At 44.4% G+C, this 25,897-nt stretch overlaps 3 protein-coding genes across 3 annotated transcripts; 1 reads left to right on the forward strand and 2 right to left on the reverse strand.

Moving 5' to 3' along the window:
- Window positions 1-312: 312 nt before the first annotated feature.
- LARP6 (La ribonucleoprotein 6, translational regulator) lies at window positions 313-8,785 on the forward strand. The gene is made up of 3 exons (XM_074155497.1): window positions 313-563; window positions 5,474-5,666; window positions 6,779-8,785. The coding sequence occupies exons 1-3, from the start codon at window positions 313-315 to the stop codon at window positions 7,850-7,852; spliced, it is 1,518 nt and encodes a 505-aa protein (XP_074011598.1). The 3' UTR covers window positions 7,853-8,785.
- Window positions 8,786-10,393: 1,608 nt separating this feature from the next.
- Window positions 10,394-19,366, reverse strand: MAPDA (N6-Methyl-AMP deaminase). The gene is made up of 10 exons (XM_074155601.1): window positions 19,299-19,366; window positions 17,561-17,691; window positions 16,961-17,021; window positions 16,422-16,509; window positions 15,736-15,817; window positions 14,828-14,954; window positions 14,069-14,149; window positions 12,965-13,103; window positions 12,646-12,746; window positions 10,394-11,325 (listed from the first exon to the last, which is right to left on the reverse strand). Exons 1-10 carry the CDS (start codon window positions 19,356-19,358, stop codon window positions 11,134-11,136), a joined length of 1,062 nt encoding a protein of 353 aa, XP_074011702.1. The 5' UTR covers window positions 19,359-19,366; the 3' UTR covers window positions 10,394-11,133.
- Window positions 19,367-19,486: 120 nt separating this feature from the next.
- Window positions 19,487-25,401, reverse strand: TM2D3 (TM2 domain containing 3). Its single transcript, XM_074155602.1, has 6 exons — window positions 25,298-25,401; window positions 24,188-24,286; window positions 23,193-23,350; window positions 22,448-22,622; window positions 21,778-21,853; window positions 19,487-20,564 (listed from the first exon to the last, which is right to left on the reverse strand). Exons 1-6 carry the CDS (start codon window positions 25,383-25,385, stop codon window positions 20,399-20,401), a joined length of 762 nt encoding a protein of 253 aa, XP_074011703.1. The 5' UTR covers window positions 25,386-25,401; the 3' UTR covers window positions 19,487-20,398.
- Window positions 25,402-25,897: the final 496 nt, after the last annotated feature.

Here is a 25,897-nt window from a genome sequence, read left to right on the forward strand (position 1 = left end):
GCCCCGCGGGGCCGGGACGCGGCGGCGCAGCCCCGAGGCCGTACGGGGAGGTGAGGAGCTGGGGCGCTGCTCTCCGGTGAGGAGTTCTCTGTCGCAACAGAAACGGTCCCGACTCCATCGCCAACGGGGAAGAAACTCCCACCGGCCGTCCCGGCGGGCCCCGCACTGGGGCGGCGCGGCTGGAGGAGGGACCGGCCCTCCCGCCACCGCAGCGGGAGAGGCGGGGAGAGAGGGGAGGGAAGGAGCGGGGGAGGCGGCTGCGGCAGCCCAGGGCATCGCTGCTGTGGCGGCGGGCTAAGCCCGCCCGGCGCCATGGCCCAGCGGCTGCCGGCCGCCCCCGGGGGCCCCGAGGCGGCGGAGCCCGGGGCTGTGGCCGCCGGCCCGCAGCTGGCGACGGGAAGCGGCCCCGTGCCCATCCGAGTGGCCGTCCAGGCGGCGGCGGAGGAGGGAGAGGAGGAGGAGGAAGAGGAGGAGGAGGGCGGCGGCGGCGGCTCGCTGTGCCCGGAGGCGCGAAGCGGCGGCAGCTGCAGCGAGGAGGACGCGGGGCGGTGCGGGCGCTGCAGGTGAGCCCGCCGGGGCAGGTGGGGAAGAAGGGCCCGGCGGTGCGGAGCCGCCACGGACGCCCGCCGAACGCCGCGGCTGCGGCTGATGCAACGCCGTCGGGGAGCGGTGGGAGAGGCGGGACGCGCTCCCGCGGGGGCGGCCGGCGGGGGCTCGGGCCGGGCTGTCCGTGCCGCCCGAGGCACCGGCCGGGGCCGGGCTGCCCGCGGCTTGGCCGGCGCGGCGGGACGTGGCTTCCCCGCAGCCGGGCTGTGTTGCCTCCGGCATTCCCATTTCACTGCCTTTTACATAAAGGGCTTGGTTGTTGTTGTGGCGGTTTTTGTTTTCTTTTATTCCCCGTTAGGTTTTTATTGCATAGAACCACAGATTTCCTTTAGTAGAATTTAGATGCGGACAAGCAGACCTGTTTATGGCTTTGGAAACAAGTTGTTCAGACGTGAAATCAAGAGCAGTTTAAACGCAGAAGTAACTACCGCTTTGTAATCTACACTTTACTGTTTGATAGTGGCAATAGCGTTGTCTGTATTTAACGATAACTTGCAGGAACTATCACTGATGCCTGAAGTTGCTTTGATGCATACCAGAATCTCTTGTAAAAGGAACATCCAGGATTTTTGTAACAGAAAACTGCAGAGAGACAAAGCTCACTAGTTGCAGTTCATCTTGTGTTTGGTACTAAAGCTGCGGATGCACTAATAAATTCAGACACAAAGATTTAGGCACAGTAGCATGAAATTCAGTATTCGGTTTGTAGAGCAATTGTTTCTAATCAATTATCTAACTTCATATCTCAGCACTGACTCAGAATGAACTGCAGTGCGTTGTTTTAAATTACAGAGGGGTAGTCAGAGAAGGGAGTTTTCTGCAGCTGCCAGAGTTGTCAACTCTGCCCTACAGAAACAGGAGGCAAGCGTAGCTAGACACAAGTGAAGCGTTTGAACTGGGTCTGCTTCATCTTTCCACAATCACGTGTGACTGTTGTATTTTTATAAATTGTGTACAGGAGTCTACAGTGTTGCATTCCAATTACCGATTTCTTAAATTCAGAGTATTTTTTACATTTGGGCTTTTTTGACAATGTTACTTGTGTAAGAGCTTCTGGCTGGCCCTGGCCTAGACTAGAAAATAGGGTGGTTATTTTTTTCAAGCTTTGTAACAGTGCTGATGTATACTAAGTCCTTGCGGAGGTTGCATTTTTGTAAATGGCCTCTTCCTGATGCAGGAAGGGGCAGAGGTATTGCCATGGAGAGAACTGTAAAGCCTCTACATCAAAAGTAGGTGAGTGGAGTTCACACATGTTTTTGCCTTTTACATGTAACTTTATCTAAGGATTTATCGTTGGGAATGCAACATCTGATAGGAAATCAGTTACGCAAAGATTTGGAAAACTGTTAGTGATTGTCTAAAACTGCTGGGAATCAGCCATTTCAGTCTCCAACTAAGCTAGCAGACAATTTAGATTATTTTTCCTCAATTTCTAGGTTTTGTAACATAAGAAATTAAAACCATTTCCTCATGGTCAAGGCACCACAAGTTCTTCAGGAGATCTCTGAGTATTTGTGACATTCAGCCCACAGCCATTTAGCTGCCAGGTGCTTCAGAAAAATCTTCAGACTGTTTATAGGAAACAGGTGATTCTCCTATGCATAGAGTAAAGCTATTCTTGCTCAACTTAAGTTGATTTTGGATGCAGACAGGCACAATCTGAGCTTGAAAGTGAATGTTTTTATTATGTGCTCAGTCTAAAATATGTTTTGCAATAGAAATTGAAATTTAATGATTGCTGCAGCCACACACCCGTCAGTAGGCACCCAGGATGATATCCGCTAGTTTTTGTTCACAGACTTGCACTGCCTTGGAGTGATTGTACTGTTGGAACATCAACTTAATGCTGCACATTATATTGCTACATAGTGCTTATTAATACAATACCTGATTCTTTTCGAGACTCTACAAAAACTTGTCAAGAGGTTAGACTATATCCAGACAATTTAATATATTGTTTGTGAGTTTTGATACTTAAAACCCCAAATCTATTCTCTATGCAGATACGTGTTTAGTTTCTTGTGTGACTAATAGCCAGATGAGTCACCATGTTAAAAGGTTGTTTTTCAGTCTGTCCTAATTGTTTTGACAAGCGTATCTGTCACAAAGCTCTGAATAAAGAAACAAGTAAATGAAAGTTGAGAATTACTAGGCTCTTTTTTTGATCAGTGTTGACTGACATTGATTTATCAACTACCTTTGTACAGAATAGAATAGTTTGGGTTGGAAGGGACCTTTAAAGGCCACCTAGTCCAACCCTCCTGCCATGGGCAAGGACATCTTCAACTAGACCAGGTTGCTCAAAGTCCCATCCAACCTGACCTTGAACATTTCCAGGGATGGGGTATCCACAGCTTCTCTGGGCAACCTGGGCCAGTGTTGTACCACGCTCACAGTAAAGAATTTCTTCCTCATATCTAGTCTAAATCTCCCCTCCTTCAGTTTAAAGCCATTACCCCTTGTCTTATTGCTCCACTCCCTGATCAGGAGGCCCTCCCCATCTCTCCTGTAGCCCCTTTAGATACTGGAAGGGGCTATAAGGTCTCCCCAGAGCCTTCTCTTCTCCAGGCTGAATAACCCCAACTCTCCCAGCCTGTCCTGGCAGCAGAGGTGCTTCAGCCTCTGATCATCTTCATGGCCTCCTCTGGACTCGCTCCAACAGGTCCATGTCCTTATGTTCCTGGCCCCAGAGCTGGATGCAGCACTGCAGGTGGGGTCTCACAAGAGCAGAGTTGAGTTGATACCCTAGAGGTCCTACCAGTTGATCATTACTGTTAATTAATATGGACCTAGTTACAAATTTCTGCATTTGCTGTAGGTGGAGTTTCCACACAGAACTTAGTGAGGGCTGTTGTAAGAGCCCTAAAGGTTTTGTAAAAGCTGAACCATCTGCCCAGTATCGAAATGGTGTATAGTTCAGACAGTGACCAATATTTAATTTAGAGAGGTGAAACAAGACCTGTTTCACTTCGATTCAGTGTGTTAACGCTGTAAGGAAGGATGGGACTGATCTTTGCAAGTATGAAGTTCATTTTTATTTTTTTCCCCAAGCACGAAGCTCCATTTTCTTTCCATCCGAGCCTTCCAAATACCTGCAGATATCTGTACTAATAAATCCTCTAAAAAACATGTAAGCTCCATCCTGAATTGAAGGTAAGCTTTTCTTAACAGTGTGGATATATAAAATCGCTGAAATATGCTAAGTTTCTTGGGCCCACACTAGTTCTCAATCGGTAGTGAATGAAAAATGAGAAGTAGTGGGGTAAGGGAATAGCGTGAATGAAAAATAAACACTTACTCTTGTTTTTTCTTCCTTCTGAAACCAGCACCCACAGCTGGCCATTAAATGATTTTTTTTTTTCTATCTTAATTATAACTCCATCTGTTATCTTCTACTTCTGGCATTGTCAAATAACTCAAATAATTCTTTTTCTTGCTCTCTCACTCTTGTCGTTCCTTTGAACTGTACCCTATTAGGTGGCTGGGGAGATTTTTGTGAGGAGATTGGTAGGATTGTGTGAGTATCCATGTGTATCATCTGATGTGTTGCCCTATCATTGGGACAACCATAATAAGTAAATAAATTGTTAGCTTCAAATTCCCCTCGGCATTAAGATCACAGTCTCCAGTTCACCTCTGGGACAAAACTGCCAGGCCAGGGGATCCGGTAGCCCGTGTCGTCCCTGCCAGCTTGCCCGCGGAGGACTCAAGTGTGGCACCTGCTCCCTTCTTTAGTGATTTCACAAGCTCTGCAAAAGCCATTTGAGACAGTTTTGGGCAAACGTGTGGCTCCTCCTTTTTTGTTGCTGAGGTACATGGGAGACCAAAGTAATGCATGATTTAGAGGGTCTAGGGAGCTTAGTGGGTGATTATTTTTTTTTTTTAACAGAAACTTTCATGATGATTGCACAGCAAAACTACACTGCTAACAGCTTTACAAAAAAATGACTCTGGCTTAAGGTAAACTTGTGCATTATATTTCCAATAGCAACATCTATGGCTGTAGCCTGAGGGTGAACTTGCCTGAAGCTAGATAACAATTTAAACGGTTGTATTTCAGTAACAAACGTGCTGCTGTAACTGTATGTGGCAAGAAGTTTATCTCAAATCCACGTTCGCAATCCCTTTTTTGAGGATAGGATGCTCAGTAGTGCTCCATTCTGCACAGGTACCTAGACAGCTTGATGGGAGGGGCAGAGAGGAAACAAGAATGACTTCTTCCCAGCCTGCATGTGTGTGCAGGTACAGCTGTTCCCGAGGTGCAGCAGCAGCAGCTGCTGCACCGAAGTCCTTCATCTGCAGCTACACACAGTTTAAGGCCCTCGGTAAACTGCTGGTTGAGTTACTCTGACCTGTAAGAGGTGCAATAGTCCTGTCGGTCTGTCTTACTCCCTGCATACTGGCTTCTGCACTCATGCAGTGACAAGGCTTGAGAAATCATGATTTCATCTAGCTGGAACATCATTCACCAGTGTGTGACACTCCACACGAAGCACATAAATGTCAAGTCTGTGTTTAGTAGCCTCATACTGAAAAATGAAACACTCTCACTGGACATACTTGGTATCGCACCTGTATGCCATGTTTCAGTGTAGGATTTGAGTTGGCAGAGTGGTTTCAAGATGCCAGTGTGTATGTCTCATTGTTCTACACTGAGATCAGCTTTTGGAATGAGCTCAGGATGTGGACTGGAAAGCTCCATCCTCTGAGCTGACCGCCCGGGTAGGCTGAGATACCTCTTCAGTGCCCACGTATAGAGTATGTTGGAGTCAAGGTTACAGTTAGCCCTTTTCATTTTGAAACACTATTTGAAATCTACTAACATAAGATGAAGACCTGTTAATAAAATGATTTAACTGTTTTCCAGCAGTGGGGAAAATGATGATGACTCTGACCAGAACTGGCAACCTCCAGAAAATGACCTGATCCAGAAGTTAATAGCACAGATTGAATATTACTTCTCAGATGAGAACCTTGAGAAAGATGCCTTCCTTCTAAAGCACGTGAGAAGAAATAAGATGGGCTATGTCAGCGTTAAACTCCTCACTTCTTTTAAGAAGGTAAGCTAACGTTTTAAGACTTGAAGTGCCTTGTGTAAGCCTGATGAATCTAAACACATGAGGAGAGATGAGATGAAAATAACTTCTTTTATAGAGATGGTTTTACAGCCTCCTTTATCTGCCTCTCTCAGGGGTTTTGATGTGATGGTTAGGTTTGTTTCAGCCAGAACTTTAATTGCTGAACTCATTAGTGATTGACTAGGGAACTCATAGGCTTTTAAGCAACTATGCTTTTAAATTATCATTCTGGGAGACAATAGGGCACAGTAAGTGGGATGTTGGATAAAATTCATTTCTAGATCAGCTACTCATGAGTAGCTGAATAATCCTGGTGAAGTCACTTTCTGGTCTCTGAGAAGGGATGGTGAATCTGACCTTCGCCGAATGTATGGAGATCCAAAAATTAAGAGTAGTAGACAGTTATCTGATAATTGAAGTCACTTGAAGGTGAGGTAGGTTTTATTCTTTTTTACATTAGGAATTCCTATGTAAATGTGTGCATGTAAGTGATTTCTAAAATTACATTAGAAGCACTTTGTCAGGATTCTAAGTCTGACAGTTTTGCAGAGCTGTTCAGTCTAGAAGTTAAGGCACTCCCTGTTTCTTCAGACCACAAACGGATTATACCCATAACAGATAAACTCTTAAAAACAATCCTTGGAAATAGAGAAGTTTGGGAGGTTTTAAAGTGAGATTTTAGAGAGAGGAAAAATCCGTTCAATAAAATGAAGTCCTAAACTTCGCAAAACTACTTGTTTGGCAAACTTAACAAAATAAATCCCACAGAACATGCATTTTGGTCAAGGTTCAGACCTAGCTATGGAATGACTGAACACCACTAGAGTAGGCTTTAAGCTAAAGTAATGATTTTCAGTTTTAGATTTAGTGTCAGTTCCTATTTTCAGTAGATTCAACAGGACATGAGCTTTATGGGAGCTCACTGCTGCCCATTATGGCCGGAAAATGGTTTACTTTTTCACTCGGTTCTGCTGCATGAAACTTAAATCTAGGTTTCTGTCTGTAGACTGGAGCCTGCATCTGCCTTAAACTTTCTATAATAAGTTTGAGTGGTTTTGATCAGTTCTGCTGCTTAATCTGTGTCTGTCATCAAGGTGAAGCACCTTACCCGTGACTGGAGAACCACAGCCTATGCACTGCAGTACTCGGACGTTCTTGAGCTCAATGATGATCACAAGAAGGTGAGAAGAAATACTCCAGTTCCAGTGTTTTCAAGTGAAAACCTCCCTACCAGGATGTTACTGGTGTATGATATCCACAGGATTTCTGAGCTGGAGGCTGTTAACAAACAGCAAGAAAATGGATGCGTGCAAGAAAGGATAATGGAGCATCTCCTCAAAGCCTTTGTCACTTTCGGTGCAATTTCATCAGTTCGTATTCTTAAGCCTGGTAGGGATCTACCACCCGATATCAGGAGGGTCAGCAACAGGTACACCCAACTGGGAACTCAGGAATGTGCAATTATAGAATTTGAAGAAGTAGATGCTGCCGTACGTGCTCATGACTTCATGTGTGCTGAAAAGAAAGAAACTGGAGTGAAAGTTGTCCTAATAGGCATGAAACCTCCAAAGAAAAAAGTTCCCAAAGACAAGAACCGTGACGAGGACACCAGCAAGAGCCTTAAGAAGGCTAAATCCCTTAATAAGAGAGTTGAGGAACTTCAGTTTGTTGGTGATGAATCTTCAGCAAACAGCTCTTCTGACCCAGAGAGTAATCCGGCATCACCACTGTCAGGACGCAGAAGTACCACAACGAATACCAGGAGTAATTTGAGCCCCGTCATTCACCCAAGCAACCATTTGAGTCCTAATGTGTCACCCAGATCGAGTCCTTGGAACAGTCCGTCTTCACTAAGAAAAGTAACCAGAAAGTCTCCGCTGGCTGAAGACGGCAAGCTCAACCCAGGCACTAGCCCTGAAATGCCACGGAAAGGTACGGATTATTCCTCGGACAGCAGCGTCACTCCTTCGGGCAGCCCCTGGGTACAGAGGAGAAAAGCTCAGACTGTAACACAAGAGAAGAGTCCCGTCGGTAGCCCCATGTTGGCTCGGAAAATACAGAACGCAGATGGGCTGCCTGTAGGGGTGCTGCGGCTGCCCAAAGGCCCTGACGGCACTAAGGGATTCCACACCGGAGGTGAAAGAAGGAAGGCTACGAAGAATGAATAGATCAAGCAGTTTCACAAGTCACTCAACTGCTTTTGTTCAAGCCTGGTGAAAAACTGTCACTTGAGTGACCGAGTTAAGTCAGTATTTAATTTTCAAAGATTTTGTATTCATATAAAGACTTTAATCATGTGCATATTTATATACTCACTTCGGAGTCTCCGGCTCGTTGAGGTTGGAAGGCATCTCTGGAGATTGTCCAGGCCAACTCCTTTGCTCAAGCAGGGTCCACTACTGCTCACTTGGGGGTTTGAACATCTGCACGGCTAGAGACTCCCCAGCTGGTCTGGGCCATGTGTCCCCACCTTCAGCTACCCACATAGGAGAAGGTGTTCCCTTACCTGCGGGTGGAATTTCCTGTTTCAGTTGCTGCCCCTTTTCCTGTTACTGGGTATTGCTGGGAAGAGCCCAGCGCCACCTTCTTTCCTCCTTCCCAGCAGGTATTTAAACATGTGGATGCGATCAGTCCCCCAGCCTTCTCTTCTCCAGCCTGAGCAGCCCCAGCTCTCCCGGCCTCTCGCGGGAGCGATGCTCCAGTCTCTAACCCATCTTGTGCACTTACCTACTGCAGCGCCCTCAGCTGTCGCGGTTTTTTTAATGTAGTAGTTTGACATACCAAAATATTGAAAGAAGCGTAGAAATCATTCATGTAACTACACGACTTGCAAAGCTACGATGCTGAAGAGCAGCGAGTAAGTACTTAGAGTTTGGCGGCCGAGTGATGATGAGCTGTGGGGTGTTTCTGGCCTCACCCCAAGGGACGGAGGGTTTGCAGACTGTGGTTTCTTGCAGGTGTCTCTGAGGGCAGTGGTGCTCAGTAGGACCAAAGTGTGTATTTTCATGTGATGTGAATAAAGACTGTGAGCATTGATGACTGTTTTGTAAGGGTTATCTCATATAATCGGATGGAAATAAAGGAAAATATTAACTCAGTCTAGAACTGTGGTGTTTACTTTAAAAATTAAGTTGATCTGCACCTGAATAGATACTTAAACCTCATCTTATACCCTATGAAATTCTGTAACTACTCAGAATTTCCACTGCATTTTGGGGTGGTGGGGTGGGAGGAAAGTCCTCTGCCCCGTTACTGACACTTACTTCACTCCAACTGTATGTCACAGTCATTTTTATACGCTATTATGAACTGAACAATGGTTATCTCACTGTTAACTCTGCATTTAAGAAGCAGGCTCGGCAAGAAGCATATAAAATTAACTATAGTCCTACCAGAAACTAAAGGAGGAACCTCTGCAGTTTTATTTATGAGAGTTAACCCCCAGCTCTGTGTATAGTTCTGCAGGACAAAGGGAGGTGTAACACAGCAGCACGGACCGGGGCTCTGCTCTCTGAGTGAAGGCATCTGCAAGTCACCTTCAGCACGTACACCTCAAAAATCAAACTTCCTTCTGTGTAACACTAGCCATTTGAAACCGAAAAGCTCATCATTATGAGTCATTTCGCTTTAGAAAGTTTTACACTTGACCAATAAAATGAACTCTGAGGATGACAGCTTAGTAAATAAACAGGAAGTCGATGGTTTTTCTTCGCTAATAAACCAAATACTATTACTGGAGTTATTAGAAGGCCACAACCTATAAAAATACTCTAAAACTTATTTTCCACAAGAACGCTGTTTCACTGGGGTACCGGGGGCGCACTTACCCTGAGACAAAGACACACGTAACAGTAGCGTCCCAGAGAGCTTTTCCATAAGAAGGGAAAAAGAATACATTTACCATAGTAATTATTTTTGTAGAAAGAAAATACAAATTTGATCAAACATCAAGTGTCAATGCAACTTGATCAAACAACGTAGGATAACACGGTCAGTCAAACTATTTGGGAAGTAAAGTACCATTTATAAATAGAAAGTCAGCATGAGGTCTTGGTCCGAGTTGAGGTAAGAACATATAAAACCACCCTTCTGCTTTACACAGTTTTCCCCAGCTCCAAAAGGAATGTTCTCTGCATGCAAACAGTCCGTGGTAACGGCAGGCAGCCACACAGACATCCCAACTTCTCTGCTCTCCTCCGACCACCACCTGTTTTTGTTTTTTTTTTACTTTCCCTTTCTTATTGCCATCTTGGAGCTGGAACAACTGCTTAATGCCGATTTTATTAAAAAAGACCAAAACAGAACTCACGAACAGCTTCGTCATTGTATTTCTCTTCAGTATTCCTCGGAGAGCCCAGAATGTTGCTTGTTTAATTAATCAATGTAAAACCACTCTAGGTATGCAGTACCTTCTCTCTGGCTGCTCCCCACACTGCTGTTAGCTCCCGCTGGATGCGTGTGTTCATACGGATTGTGACGTCCCGGTATCGGAACACACAGGCAGAGACACAGCGACAGGGGAGTGAACCCTGTCAGTGCCGGACCCGAGGAGCCCCCTCGGCTGCGGGAGCAGAAGCCCCCACTCCTGGTGCCTCCGCGCTCATCCAGTCCTGCCCCAGGTGGGACGTGCCGCTCCTCTGCAGCTCCCATGCACACGCGTGTACACACACACACACACACACACTTGAAGCAGTGGTTTCGAAAACACGGGAGGTTCAAGCTATTTTTATTTTTTTTTTTTTCTTTTACGAGAAACAAACAGCAATTCTACAAAGCATTTGCAGAATTAGCCCATATTCCCCCAGAAGCTGACGCTTTGTGAAGGCGTTCAAGATTCTGAACTTTGTCTAAGCGCTACCGGTGCCGAGCGCGTCACCAGGCACCACCACAGGCACCACGCAACCCACGGCAGGCGTCAGTCAGACCCGTGCCCCAGTTAAAACAGATGCAATATTTAATGCCTTTGAGACAGGTATTTCACTCTCCCTGAGTTTGTTTCTGTCTTCACATTCAACCAATTGCTCAGAACTTCTGTTTAAAAACAATTCAAACCCCAAACGTACACACCACACACCCCCCGCTGGCAGAACGCTGCCACCAGAGACATCCTCGGCCCCAGCAGCCGAGCCTTTATTGTGTTCTGACTCAAACATTTGTAGTATGATGACATATTTAAACTATTTTTAAAAAATGTCGTATCAACTGAGAGAAAGGAGGTGAGGACACATTTGGAACTTCAGTCACTGGTCAGGAGCCCTTCCCCCTTCCCAACTAGGAAAGAACAGTTATCTGTCCCCACTAACACGGGAGGTTCTCGTCACCTTCCTTTCGCACAGGCGCAGCTTATGGGCTGCGTTTACAAACCTGAAGTCTGAAAAAAACCAGGGACTTCGGTCAAAATTGGTTACTACCCAAGCTGCCACACCCAAGCTGCTTAGAACAAGAGTTTTTAATCAAACAGGGTTGGCTTCAGTTGGCACCACCGTTCCCTTAGCTTTGATTTTACGTCACTGGAAGCAAAGATGTAGTTGATTGATTCATAGGAGAGACCCCACATCTGTGATGGAGTCAGATTGAATGTTTTTGCAGCCAGCTCGTATTCGTGCGATAGATCTGTTGCAAAGACGCCTTTATCATCAGTCTGGAGTTCAATGGAAAGAAAAGAAAAAACAAGTTTAAAATAGTTTTTCTACATCAAAAAGGTGTTTTTCTACACACTACAAACCAGTTTTATCTTGCTGTTTCACATTTTATTCCATGGTCCGTTCATCTGTTGGTAATTACTTCATACTTTGCCCTATTTTCACTCAAAATTATTAAGGTATTCAAACATACAAGAAAACTTCATAAAGCGATGGCACAATTTATCAAGAACATAGGAATTCCTGTAAAAATTGCTACAAAGATGGCTATGAAATGACGTGCGAGATGGGTCAGGATGTGCAGGTGTCCCTGTTCTTCTTTTCCCCTTCCTCAGATCTGGGAACTAGAGCTCACTCTGCATTCCCGCCTCCGCAGGGGAGAAACTCTCCCACCCTCACAACTCGTGTCAACGTGCCGGTTGTTCTAACTTCTCCATGCTGCTGACGTCCCAGGCTAGCACCAAAAACATAGGATGGAAAGCCACCTAAGGATTACTCACCTAAAAGGAGCAGGTTAGGATTATTTAAGGGTAAACGAGATCACACACCTGCAACTCGGGAGTCCTCGTCTCCCCGCAGAGCTGAACCCTAACTACATCCTGCTCGGCTTCACACACTGGGGCATCTCCTCACTCTACTACTCTTGTTTTTATAAGCCTTTGTAGGTAAACTCCTCTCTTACCTCCTTGGTTATCCAGACTTTTCACAATTGAAAAAATCTCAGAAATAATCTCTAATCGTGAATTATTTTTCACCTACTACAACAGAGTTCAAACTCAATAATAAATACTTTATACAATAAAGGATTGAGGCTTACTTGGATAATAAGCACAACGCTCTAATATATACACACACACTTGGGTTAAACCAACATGAGGATTGTAAAATCTTGCCAATGCCAGCGAAAGTACTTGGCACCTCGACATTTAAGGACCTTAATGAGCCGGCAAGAGAACTCAAGGACTCTCGTCCAACACGATAAACACCCAGGGAAGCACAAGCTGAAATGCAAGCACTGGACCAACGTGTTGAAGAGAAATCCGTCAGTACTCAGTTCATTGCATGCACAGCTGATTCTCTCATCTATACAGAAAAAAAAGGTCTTGCTTTACAATAAAACCAAGAGAAACACTAAAAATTCCCATTTGTATGAGGCATTTCTCAAATTTCTCATTACCACTTCCTATAAGCAAATGACTTGCTGCAAGGTCAGATATTGTCAGTAAGCCAGCTCTGATCCACAAAAGGAGATCTACTCCTCCAATCTCACACTAGTTTGGCTCTTTGCCTAAATACACGGTTAAAATCAAAAAACTTACACAAAGCACTGCAGGGTGGCCCACGTCGTACCAGTATCCAAAATGGTGTTTGTCACAGGAGGGCACTGTCTGAGTTTTGATGTTTGATGTCATGCAAAATTCTAAGGGAAAAAAAGAAACGAGGATATATATCAAAACAAAAGACATGGCCTTTGACACATTAATTTATTTCCTTCTGTTCCTGAATGAAAATTAAAATCGGCTCTTGTTGTTTCCTTGATTTTCTATGTTTCAAATATTTGGTAATATTTTCGAGGCACGTTTGGTAATCAATTCCTTCTCAATTACTGGCTGGGTAGTTGAGAAGTTTTTTCCTTACCAATAGGTATCTGATTCTGTCGAACAAGTAGCACTAACTCTTCTGAACCTGCTGTGGCCGCGTTGAGAAACGTTCCATGCCCAATTCTGTCAGGAGGCAGGCCCAGGAGAATTTTGGTTTCCTCTTCTTGATTCGGAATCTAGAGAGGATATATTTTACATTCTGTCAAGGCAGCATAAAACAGCACATTAAATAATTACAACGGACTTCAAGCTCTATTTTCACAGCGCATCTTACCCAAAAGGAAGCCTTAGTGAAGCTAAACATCTGCATTACTGCCCTGTAAAGAAAGAAGTAGTGCATGAAAGTGACTCACACCCGGGAACTACAAACTGAAGGAGCCAGAACCCTCAACTGGTAATGTAAAAACAAACCACCGCTATTTGCAGCCCTGAAGCACTTTCAGTTCACATCAGCTCTGTAAACTTCAGTTTCAAAACTACCCAGTCAGGAAGACCTTTAACACCTCTTTTACACAGGGATTAAAGAAACGGTGCGTGAAGAACTTAAACTGCAAGAGGCCAAAACCAACACAACAAAAAAAAATGAAACAAACCCAAGAGACCACTGAGACATTAAGAAATACATTTTCAGAGAAGCACGCGGGAATATCATAGAAATAAGTACGAATAGGCCCATGACATCATATATCGTGCCTAATTTCCTGAAGAAATAAAAATATTTTCAGTATTTATCAGACTCGTCGGACTACGCTTCAGCCACCACTTCAACGTTCTGTATGAAACCCAACTCCTTCTACTGATGCAAGCAGAGCAACCAGAATGAAAATGGTGCAAATTTGACTACATGTGACTTTTCAGAAGATACCAGGAAGAAAACAGTGGATCTCTTGGAATATCAATAATTTTCAAATTCACACGCAACCCCCAGTAGACACAGTACAGTAAAAAATAATTTGACAGCTCTGATTGAGGAAAGATTGTTGAAGATTTCTCCTTGTTTGCTTTGCTTTTGTCAAAATGCCCCAAACTGTTACTATTTTGGCCTGAGAAGTTCAAAACGCACAGAAGTCAATTTTAGTTTCTTCAAGGTTTTTATGCAACAGCAATTACAGAGAAGGACCAAAATAAAGAAAACTTTTACCTCTGAAAGATGCAACGCCAGCTTTAGGCCTGCTTTTTTTGCTTCCGAGAGTGGTTCCAAAAAATCTTGACCACGTCCTGCCTTGAAGACAGAAACACATCGCCATTCTACAGCTTGTTCTACAAAACTCCTCCTATTACAATAATTAAGTCTAGCAATACCAAAACACTTAATTCAAATACAGTTACACTGAATTATTTTCCTTTTCCCATTACTTCAGTTTTGAATGCACCACGTCACCCGATGTTCTGCTCTGTGGGCGCAGTTTAGACAAACTGGGCAAACACTGACAAGCCAGGTATCTTGATTTCGATACACTTTCTACAGCTGTCAATCACCCACAGCCATTTCATCACAACTTGACAGCCACCCTCAAACATTTTGGCTTTCTTAATACACAATAAGCACTTGGTGCATCCAAACAGAATTTAAACTAGTGTCAACCTGTAATATTATTTAACTTGCCTCAACCCAGTAAACCTGACTGGGACTATTTAGTAACAGACACTTCCCAGATAGCCACTGAAAAGCAGTGTTTTTCTTCAGTGTCACACATTAATCTATTGATTCTTCGTTGGAGTATCTGTTCCTTACAGCAACAGGGATTAACCCGGCATTCCAGGCTGCGAGCGATGCCTTCAGACTAGCAACAAACAGGACAAAAGCTTACAGGAACAAAATACGGTTAGAACCACTTGCTGTTACACAACGTTATATACTTATCTTCAAGAACAGACCAAAATAAAACAAAAAACTCACGGTGGGATCACCACTGAGGTCAAGTCCTACTACAGCCCCATCGGTGGAAAGAAGGAACTCTTCAGCAAGTTTAACAGTCTGCTTAGCAACCACCGGGCCACCTCTTCTGTTTATGGCTATTAACAATCTAGGATAGAAACGTATAGATTAAGTTAAATACAGGCTGTAATATCAGGAGACTAACGAGTCTGATACCAACAAAAATGGCACTTCGCGTCCTTCATGGCTGAGCATGAAGAGTATTTGTACAGGAAACCGTTCAAGGAATGAAGGTGCCGAAGTGCAGAGGGACACAAGCTACATCACTACGTCAGCCTGAAACGCACCAGCCGCGGTGAGAGGGAGGGCAGGGAACAACACGCTGCTCACTTGCTGCCTGCGCCCTCGGGTTAGCAACCTCTCGGAGCCACACACAAGAAGAATGAGAATTCTTCAGCTTCCACAAACACATCTAACGAGGGTTGCTACCCACAGTCTAAGAGTCAGGCAAGCAGACTGCCTCCGAGCAGCCACTGACACCCCCTTGAAACTTTTCTGCTGGTTCGGACCGTTCTCCTTTACAGCAGGCTGCTTGTACAGCCAATGGAGCAAAATCTTTGCAATGAGTCTCGGCTGAGAAAAAGGAGTCTTTAATGCAATGTCATCAAACACACTGCTTTTCCTCAAAATGTTGCAGAGAATGAACAGCCTCAGAGCTGAAAAGTTTCACCAAGTTTCATTCTCTATCAGTAAAAAGGAAGAAAAAAATTCAGATTTCCATACAAATTACTTGTTTCCATTCCATGTAATCTAATTTAAGCACAATTTTCTTTCCTACTGTGATGGTTTGTACACCTCTCTGCAAACCGTGACCGAGCAGCAGACTATGCAAAACCCTGAAACAGAGGTACTCCACGTGCTGTATTTACCTTACATCTATATCCAAGCCTTCTTCTTTACACTGCTTTATACCCTCAAGTACAGTTTCAACATACATCCTTTTGGTCATACCTACAAACACATGTACACATTTGGAATAAACGTATTTGAATTAATTGTATTATGTCACAGACCCAGCTCTTTAGCCTTCTAAGTTTCATTTTGCACCTTTGATTTTAGTCCATAGTCTTCTAATCTATATAGTTCTAATTCTGCTTATAAATATAGAATCATATAATCATATATATATATATCTTTACTTTGAAGCATACATTTGAATTAAATCTCCTCCTAAGTACCTGAAAGAAAGTAACTTAGTGTGAACCAGAGAGTAGCAACGGGACTTCTCTGATGTGTTTCTATGAAACCACATCTAAAAGAAAATTTAAAAAAATGAAGTAACAAAAAAATATATATCAGCTATTCAAAATATTAGCAGACTCAGACGTCATACTAAAGCAAATAACCCTCATTCTTGTGTTATAATCAACACATTTTTGTCCCCAATAATCTAATTGTAAAATGACATGTTTTTACATGGATAAATCTTTGCATTTATATTTAAAGTACATTTTTATCGAACCAACTAAGTTTGACTTTACTTGTTAATAACATAGTCTTAACTAAGTTTTATAGCGTGTCAGACTTACAAACTAAAAACCAGAACAGGCTGTACCTGTGGACTTTTCTTCTCTAGGAGTGCTCCTCAATTCCAGATACTTGACACCATCATCAGCAAATTCTTTAATAACATCTTTAGTTATCTGATTAAGAAAGAGCGTATTCAGCATCATGAGAGTACTAAAAGACACAGACAGATCCCGTTTGGCCTGAAACGCTTTTTCAGTGGTGAACAAAGAGCAATTCTAGTTCTGTAGTTTTGGTACGTACTGAACCGAAGGAGAAACAGGAGACCAAGATAAATCAAACTTTGGTAGCAATGAACAAACCACATTTTTAAGACATTATCAGTCCAAGTAGCTGAATGGTTATAATGACCACCATATTGGAAAGTCATTGGTTTCACAAAAATTAAATGTAAAGGTTATATAAAATCCCATGTTTCTAAATTAATGTGTTTTACAATAATAATTCTGACATCCAATTGAAGGGACCATTGCTGATATTGTTACTTCAAACCCAAAGCTGTCAATCCAACCAATTCTGACTGTGTGCATTGCTTGCTTGTTTTAAGCAAACTTTTAACCAACTCACCAGTAAAATATCTTCAGGCCTAGTGGTAATCTGATAGATAATCTGAAACATCTGAAAACATCTAAAAGAAAAAGTAAAAAAAATAATTGGACAAACGTTGAACAGCTAAATGAGTATTCAAAAAAAGAAAAATCTGCACTTTGGAACCATGTACTTGCTATACTCAATTAACCAGCTCGTAGCTTAAAATACACAGACCACCCAAATGGTGATTGCTGATTTTAGATTCTAACAATGCATTTGCAACAGAAATTATTATTATCACCACCAAACTTTTTTCAGCACAAAGGAAAACATGAAGATCCCAAAAAAGGAATCTGTAAGAGTCAATTTTCTCTGAAGAGCATATGCTACAAGTGAAAATATTCAATCCTTTAAAAAGGGAATTAATCAATAGGAGATTTCCATTTAGTATGCAAACATCTAAGAAGTTATTGTATAGATACAAGTAGCAACAAAAGTCTAACAGATTGTACTGTAACTAAAACTTGAATATGCATTTTCTGCAGTCCATGTACAAGACCACACATTTCTCTGTTCTTAATTCAATTAAAAGATACTCGTTAAATGTCCATCGTGCTCACACACATGTACACTCACTCATCTAAGGTCCTTTTCTTTCCTTTGTCAATCACAGTCATTCCATTCTGGATCTGAAGACATGGCTTCTGGGCCGTAAGTTTCTTCATAGTGGCAGAACTGATAGAGCCGTTCAAATGAGCATGAAGTTCCTAGAGAAAGAAAAGAAAACCTGTGGATTTGCTTCCGGTGAAAAGGATGGCTTCTACATCTTGTTTGTGTTACTGGTCTCGTATCCTACGTTATTGTTTCACTCTGAGTTTGAAAATAAAATAACAACTATCTCTGTGTTTGGCTAGTAATTATTTCCTCGTGCTTTTGCATGCATTGGTTCAACTGGAACCATCCCGTTTGTTCCTTCTCCCCCAGTGGCTCCTGCCAGACTGATCCCAGCGGGAGCACGGCTGGCTCCGGAAAGGTAGCTCCCCAGCTCCTTCTGGGAGCGGAGCAGCTCAAGGCGTGGAGGAAGCCAACAGCTGCCTCAGAATTAAGAAAAGTGTAATAAGGATTCAAAAACTCTTTCCCCATCCACTGCAAGTTAAATGTATGCATACATTGTCTGAAAATAGCCCCATCTGTATATCCACTCACCTTTCTTTTTTCATACTTTGAAGTTTTAACTCGCACCAGAAATCCAGCAAGAGGCTACCTCTACCCATTGACAGCAGCTGGAGTAACTGCCCTCCTTTGTCCAAAACTGCTGTCTGCTTTTTTCTTGACAACCTGCCTTTGGGGCCCACACCTATCATCCTCAGCTCCATTCCTTGCTTCACCTCTGCTCCGTCTTACACTCTCCTGGCTCCTGACACATGGAACGTGCCCCTGCTGCCCTCCCCACTACTGCAAAAGGTCACTGCAAAGCGTCTGCTTTCCTGCCACCCCCCTCAAACACATCCCTTCTCACTGGGAAAAAAAAAAAAAGAAAAAAGGAGAAATATCTCTTCAAGCCTTTGACTGGAAAACATGTTGAAATTGTAACTCCTTCAACATTTAATTTTAATTTTGTTAAGTATTATATTTCAGATTTCTATTTTAAAGTATTAAGCTCCCAAGTAGAGGAAAAGGGGTCAGATTATTGTAAACCATGAAGGTGCTCAGCTCCAGCTGAACAGCCGGAGCTGTGGCTGTTTACCACCTCTGGTACGCGCTGCTGCTGCTGCTAATACATTAAATTTTTCAGCCTGGGAAGTGAAATACCTCTCAGAATTCAGTTAGACGCTAAACATAAACCCTGAAAAACATCTTATTGAAGAGGAGCACGGGAACACGGGGACGGTGTGATCTGATGAGGGTTTGATGTGCATTCGCTGCCCGAGCTGCCCACCGCAGTACGTGCCCTTTGCTGTTTCCCAAGTCCCGCGGGGTGACAGCGATAAGGCGGGGGGGGGGCGGCGGAGCGCACAGACACACCGCGCCTCGGGCACACCCCTCGGGACACGGAAAAAAAAAGCGCTATCGGAGGCGGAGCTGTCAGGCCAGCCTGGGGCAAAACAGGGCGAAAACAGAACATACAGATCACGCTCAACTGATTTAACTGGAGGAAGGTCAGGCACCGAGAACCGCAAGCGCGCGGGTGGGGCAAACCCCTGCGGGGGGGTAAAGGAGAGCACAAGAAGCGCACGCTTGTTAAAAACTGAAAAAACGGCGGCCCCCCGCCCGCAGCGCCGCTGCGCTCCGGATCCGGCCCGGCCCCGCGGCCCCCGGACGCCCCCCGCCGCCGGAGGGACGGGCGGGTCCCGGCCGTCCCCGCCGCGCTCACCACTTTGGGCAGCCGCCGGTAGAAGCTCAGCTCCCGCTCCCCGTCCCGCTCCGCCGCCATGACGCTGCCGGGCCGGCGGAGGGCGGGCCGCGCGCCGGCCGCGCCCCCTCAGACCCCGCCCACCGCCGCCCCCGCGCGGGAAGGCGCGCGCAGAAGGCGAGGCCGTAAAAAACCACCGGTAATAGTTCGTCTGGTGAAAGCTTCAAGTTTATTAAAGCGACACCGATTTCAGCTCTCCCGCGCCGGAGCTCGCGGCCGCAGCTCCAGCCGGCGCAAGGGCGGGCCCGGCCGGGGGACAGGCGGCCACCGAGGCGCTCCCCTGCCCGGGGCGCTGCGGCGTCACCGCGTCACCAGTGGGCAAAGCCACCCCCTGTATCGCCAACCCTTCTGGAAAATTAACTTGGCGAGCCGGCTAGCACAAGAGTATGAATTGTACCTTTCAAACCCAACCGAAGTAAAGACATCCCGCGACAATCCTAAAACCCATTCCATATTCAGCGCTGAGCGTCACTGCCCTCTAATTCTAAACCCCCGCCATTTTAAGCCCACCCGTCACTAAGCAAAGGTTGGCTCTTGGTACATCCCAGAACAGAGATGAGTGTAATTAACATCATAAAACACGGCGATCTACATACAGCTAGAGTAATTCAGGCAAATAAATTATCCTCTCACAAATAAATTAAAAAAAAAATAAATAATATATTACTGGCATATTTAGGGAAGTTAGCTTTAAACTCAAGCATACAAATATGAAGTAAGCAACTCCAGTTAGTTTGCATCTCTTTTGGCGCTTGACAGACCATCCCAGTTCAAGCCCAGTGCAGAATGGGGTGAGATGCTCAAGTGTTTTCATAGAAAAACAGCGTGTCCGTAGGCGTGTCCATAGGAGAACGGAAACGAATCTCAACTTCCTCAGTGATCCACTCCTTTATTTTACCTTAGTTAAAGGCAGACTAAGTACAGATACTGTACATTAACATGTATGCACATAGAAAGAACAGCTGTTCTTCATCCTACCGTAACGGCTCAGATCTCTACATTCCTTTATTTAGAGCCCTTCCCAAGCAATTACTCCTCTCTGAAAGATGTTGCACCCGCATTTAAATATAGAGAGACCCATCTGCAGGTCCCACATAGCCGACGCCTATTAGCAGCACGTCAATTAGTGTCCATATTCCAAGTCCACCAAAGCTGAAGAGTTTTCCCAGACCTTCCCGCCACTGGCCCAAATAGAAACGATCGGCCCCAAATCCACCAAGGGTGATGCTGTAAGAATAAAAACATGATTCACTATTACTATTTTTAGATGAACTCGGGTTGGGTATCCATAGACACTTCTTTCTGACATGCCTACGAGCTGATGATAGTTTTACTCTACATCATTCAAGAAACGATACATTTTTTGTACAAAAAGAGCAGAGTGGGTTATTAAATGAGAAAGCTTTTGATGAAATAGCACTATTTCTCAGCTAGTTAATACTATCCAGAGACGTGACAGCTTTTCATTCATGACAAGCAATAAAAACAAACCCTCTCAAATTTATAAACGTATCTCGACTTTTCTAAGCCAGGAGAAGCTAAAAAGAGCCCAACAAACAGGGGGCAGAACCAGACCCAAACGCTCGATTCAGCCCCACGCAGCCGCCAGGCAACAGCGAGTCTCTCCAGCTGGCGGCAGGGAACAACTCTTGCTATGGAGGAAAGCGCGTTGGATCGCTTTCTTCATCAGGGTCGGATTGTGTCTTTGGCTCCCGGAATAGAGTCTCACTACCTAATTTATCACATTAACCGCTTCTGAAATATTAAACTTTAATGAAAAAGGTCTTAACACCAAAAAAACCTCAGTTACTTACAAATCACTATCGTGGTGCTCTAATGGCTTAAAATTCCAACAATAACCTAAATAGTTCCTTTCAATGCTGCTACACCCGTCTCTTCCCTAATAATTTCAAATGCAAGAAACTTCATCTTAAGGCATTTCGGGCTGATACAGTTGAGAAGGAAACCATTAATTTCAGATACCAAGAAGTAACTCTGACAATTTTCAACCCTAATTGTTTAAAACATATAAAAAAAAATGGAAGAAAAAAACATAAATCTGCAGATTTTTTTTACATTTGTACCTCATTTGACACCATACAGAATAAAAGCAAACATGTCCTCTCTGCTCAGAAAATGGATCACTTTGTGAAACCTAAGAATCATTGACATTTACTCTGAAGAAAGAACATTCGATGAAGAAATAGCGTAAATGTTTTCCCTGAAGCTGTGTGTACTGAAGACAGTCAGGATTGCTGCATATGCCATCTTCCAGCATCCTATGCCTCCAAATTCTAAGCCAGACTACATGAAATACTGGTTATTCAGTAAACCATTAAAAAACACCAAGCAGAAAAACACAGAAACTAAATATTTTCTAAACAATGAAACTATTTCTAATAATATTATCTATTTTAGCTTGACAACAGTTCTTGTGTACCTTAGTGCCAAGGCAGTAGACCACTTATAACCTCCAGTCCAGTTGCAATAGAGCATCTTAGGAAAGACACGATTACCTAAGCATTAGAAAACATTAAAAAAAACTTAATGTAACAAACAAAGACCACATAACGAGTAAGAAAATGGCAAGCAAGAAGATACTGTACTTCTCTAATAAGAATCTAAAAGGGTTGATGCTAATTGAGACAGACACAACACAAGAGCTCATATATACTCTGCAGTCCCCTGTTCCATCAATCTTCGTCCCCCATCAGAGAACATGCAAGGTCACTGAACAAACAGGGGGAAAATTAAACCAGCTGGGTGAAACCAGCAGGAATTTTTTAAGTTTTCCCACTGAGATATTTGGAATTAATTCTATCAGTGGTGTCCAAATTAGTTTAAGTCATAGAAGCTGACAAAAATAAAACAGAACTATTTTCTCTCATGTGAAGGTATACAGCAGTATTAAAACCCGATGTTTACATTTAGATATCACTATTATGCTTTAAAATTAAAATGTAACTGTAAAAAATCTCAGTAGACTAATCGAGGTGCAGGCTGTTACTGCAACTGTCATAAACAATCATTGCATTGACCCATTACAAAAAATGTTAAGAAATTATTTAGAAAAAAAGCTTCTTTACAGAACCTGGTTTCGCCCACTTTACCTAGGCAATGAATATGGTCCCGTACTGTACAAGTGGCATTGTATCGTTGCCGCGGACAGGAAACCGTCATGCAGTTTGTAGAATTGGTACATACATAATCAGTTGGTGCAAGCTGCCAGCAAAACTGGCATGTCATGTTAATTGTAAAGTTCTCCTGCTCGTGGTTATTCTGATCCTATAAAAGACAGCGTTATCACTTCACTAGTAATAATAAAAAAAATAATCACAGCGTGCAGTATCAAATTGCATTTAATGTACAGACACTTTGGGCAAATTACTCTCTTTGGTACCTCTATGTAGTCAAGTACGATAGAAAAAGCAACACTAGAAAACTGAGTTATTAAAGCATAGTTCAACATTCCTGCTTCCTACAAGGCAGGAGGAATCTGACTAAGGCTACTGCCAAAAGGAGGACTCGTTCATTCTCACCTGTAAGATCAGTTTGTATCTCTGACAGATATTTAGCCTCCCCACTCTCAAACTGGTTCAGTTTTGACTGGCCAACAAATTGATTTAATTCAATTGCACGGCTGCGTAACAAAAAGATCCAGTGCAAGAAAGGCAAAACAGAGAAGGGTAGGTCTGCCTCTGCAGCAACGGCCTACACTTGAATGATTGAGCGCACCACAGACCTGCAAACCTGCCTATGTAAGAACCTGCAAATCAATTTTTTATACTTTATGACAAGATGACATAGCTTAATCAAATTACTTAATTTGGGGTTTAAAAGTAACAGGTTACTTACAAGACAATGAACATGTGGCTTGACTTTGCAGTCAAAAGTGGCCGGCTTCCCATATATACAGGAATAGTTTGTGTTACATGTCATACAGTCTGGTGGCAATCTACTGCAAAGCCCGTTGCTAGGACATTTAGTCACATAAGACGGAATTTCTGTACTTTCTGAAAGGTGAGATACGTGAATAAAATTAAGTGAATAAAAAAACCTATATAGTCTAAAGTATATCTATACATACATTTTCTTCTATACATATATATACACGCCCTGACTCCATAAAGAGCTTTCCTTGTTATTCAGTGACCAGCATCACAAGTGGGTGTTGTGGGAAGCACTGTGTTAGCCAAGTGGCCACTCAACACAGCAGGGTACCCTGTGAGGATCTCATGGGAGTCTGTACAGGACAGCACAGCACCTGAGCAGAGATCAGCATGGATTAGTGCCACCTCAGCCAGTATTTCTCAGCAGAAGTAATCAGTTTAGGTAGAGAAGCAGGTTAACACGTGTAACCTACTTTTAGTTCACGTCTAATTAGGTTTGCAGCTAGCTCAGTCATTTGCTGTTTGTATGCGTTCAGAATCACCTCCTAAATTACTAGCAAGAACAGTGTTGCATCTGATCCTGATGCACCCCTTAGTAAGCTACAAAAATTGTATTTATGTTGGGTAAGGAACAGTAACATGTTCTTGCAGAATGCTGGAGTTTTGCAAGAACTTCCACCATCCCAAGAGGGTATAAAACACATGAACCACAATGGCACTTTAACTGGCCGTTTTCTAGTTGTAAGATCTTATATGCACCAATTTTCTAATTATGTAATTCAAACTCATTGTTAAGGTCATCAAAGAGTAATTCAGAATGTGTTACACTATAATGTATACTACCCCTGTGAAAGCATGTACGGGTTTCTCAGGCGTAATTCAAGAACTTTACTATTGAACTCAAACACTGAGGAAAAAGGCCCGCGTAAGAGAAACAAAAGAAACAATATAATATTGTACCTGCTACTTTAAAATAAGGAGCATTTGTACTTGTTGAAGTTAGACTTTTTGCCAATGTAGACTGCGGCTGTGAATGCTTTGTGGTCATCAAAGATCCCGCTACAAGAAAAAGAAAAATGGAGAAAGTGGTATTTCTAGAATAAAATTAATCTTCAGAAACAGTTTGATTTAAAGTATGCCCATATGAAATTACAAGTGGAAAGCATAATGAAATTTTAAAATTATAAAAATCTCTTTTCCTGTTCTAGAAATAGTAGAATGTTCATGCTAAACATTAAAATGAACGTTAGAATTCAATCTTTCCTTTTAGACAAGAAACAATGTTTATTTCAATGCAGCCTTAGTTTTTGATTCATAAGAATTAAAAAATACTGCTTGGAAAGCAGATTTTACACTGCATTTGCTAGAGAACAGAACTATTTAATCAAGAAATGCAGCTGCTGCTTTGACGGAAAGCTGGGACGCAAGAACTGGCTGGCGACCACGGCTGGATCTCTGCAGGGGCTTCGCGTTTGTCTGGGCGACTCCCAGGGCTGTGCAGAGCCGAGGCCAGCGGGGCAGTGCCCGAGCGGGTTTGTCACAGCTCCCGCCCAGGGGGTGCCGAGCAGCCCCAGCGCCCCGCCGGCTGCCTGCGGGATGGCACACCGCTCCCGAGCAGGAGCGCCACAAAGGCCGCGGAGCGAGCCCAGCGCAGCGGGCCGGCCGGGCAGCGTTCGTCCCGGCACCCAGCGCCTCAGCACGAAGCACCAGCCCTGCCGCCGCGCGCGGCTCCAAGCCGCCATGGCTCAGGTTCCCCGCCCCGGCCCAGTCGGGGAAGCGGAGACGCATCCTCCACAGACCGAGGTCACGGTCACCTCCCCGGCTCGGTCACTGGGGAGCCGGGCCCGCGTCCGGCCCCTGCCCCGGGGACGGGCCTCGGACGCTCGGGAGAACAGCCCCCGCCTGCGGGTGAGGCGCTGAATCGCCGCCGGGCCTCCGAGCGCCCGGCCCGTCCGAGGGGCCGCGGCCAAGCGGTAGCTTCCCCCGCCTGCCCCCCCCCCTCCTTCTCCCGCACCACCGCCTCGTCTCGGCCTCGGGGAGCCCGGGCAAAGCGGCGGCAGCCGCTCTTACCGCGACCGGAGAGGACGTAGAGCTGGGACAAGAACAGCGCGACGCTGCAGAGCCTCCGCAGGGCGCGCAACCCCGCCGGCGCCGCCATCTTGCCTACCGGTTCCGCCGCTGCCGGCGAGGGGCTGGGCCACCGGCTGAGGCGCGGCCCGGAGGACGGACGGCAGCGCTGAGGGGAGGGACGACCCTCATGGCGGGGGGCGGCACCGCTGAGGGGAGACAGGCCCTCATGGCGGGGGGCGGCACCAACCTCAGTAAATCTTCCAGAGTGTCATCCATCACCGCGCTGCTTCCCTCCTCCCGTTACTCGGCCCTGGCTCTCTCTGTCTCATTACATATTCCTCCCTGTCGAAAATTTTAATTTATGCTTTTTTTATTAATTTATGTCCGTCGAGGACCTCTCTCAGGGCTGCAGGTCGTCTGAAAACTTAAATGGCGACAGCCCAGATGCATGCATGCATGCTAAACAGTCATACATTTGCAAAACCTAGAAATTCACTGTAAAAAAACCAGCCCAAAAGCAGTCTGAATACATCACACATGTATATGTATAAAAATACCATACTTTTAGTAAATAAAAATAACCTTCTACACTCCATGTTA

Source organism: Numenius arquata, chromosome 11 (assembly GCF_964106895.1).
Source record: "Numenius arquata chromosome 11, bNumArq3.hap1.1, whole genome shotgun sequence".
Classification (NCBI taxonomy): Eukaryota; Metazoa; Chordata; class Aves; order Charadriiformes; family Scolopacidae; genus Numenius; species Numenius arquata.

Bases quoted from the DNA above. Each gene is read 5' to 3' on its own strand.
- LARP6 (XM_074155497.1), top strand. From the start codon at position 313: ATGGCCCAGCGGCTGCCGGCCGCCCCCGGGGGCCCCGAGGCGGCGGAG. The intron at 564-5,473 runs GTGAGCCCGCCG...ACTGTTTTCCAG, and splicing joins GGGCGGTGCGGGCGCTGCAG to CAGTGGGGAAAATGATGATG. The intron at 5,667-6,778 runs GTAAGCTAACGT...TCTGTCATCAAG, and splicing joins TCCTCACTTCTTTTAAGAAG to GTGAAGCACCTTACCCGTGA.
- MAPDA (XM_074155601.1), bottom strand. From the start codon at position 19,358: ATGGCGGCGGAGCGGGACGGGGAGCGGGAGCTGAGCTTCTACCGGCGG. The intron at 12,747-12,964 runs GTAAGGAAAAAA...TTTTTCCCTTAG, and splicing joins ACAGAATCAGATACCTATTG to AATTTTGCATGACATCAAAC. The intron at 11,326-12,645 runs GTAAGTTTTTTG...ATTGAACTCCAG, and splicing joins GCCACCCTGCAGTGCTTTGT to ACTGATGATAAAGGCGTCTT.
- TM2D3 (XM_074155602.1), bottom strand. From the start codon at position 25,385: ATGGCGGCGCCGGCGGGGTTGCGCGCCCTGCGGAGGCTCTGCAGCGTC. The intron at 24,287-25,297 runs GTAAGAGCGGCT...TTTTTCTTGTAG, and splicing joins CTACGTCCTCTCCGGTCGCG to CGGGATCTTTGATGACCACA. The intron at 21,854-22,447 runs GTAAAGTGGGCG...TCTAATGCTTAG, and splicing joins GGACCATATTCATTGCCTAG to GTAATCGTGTCTTTCCTAAG.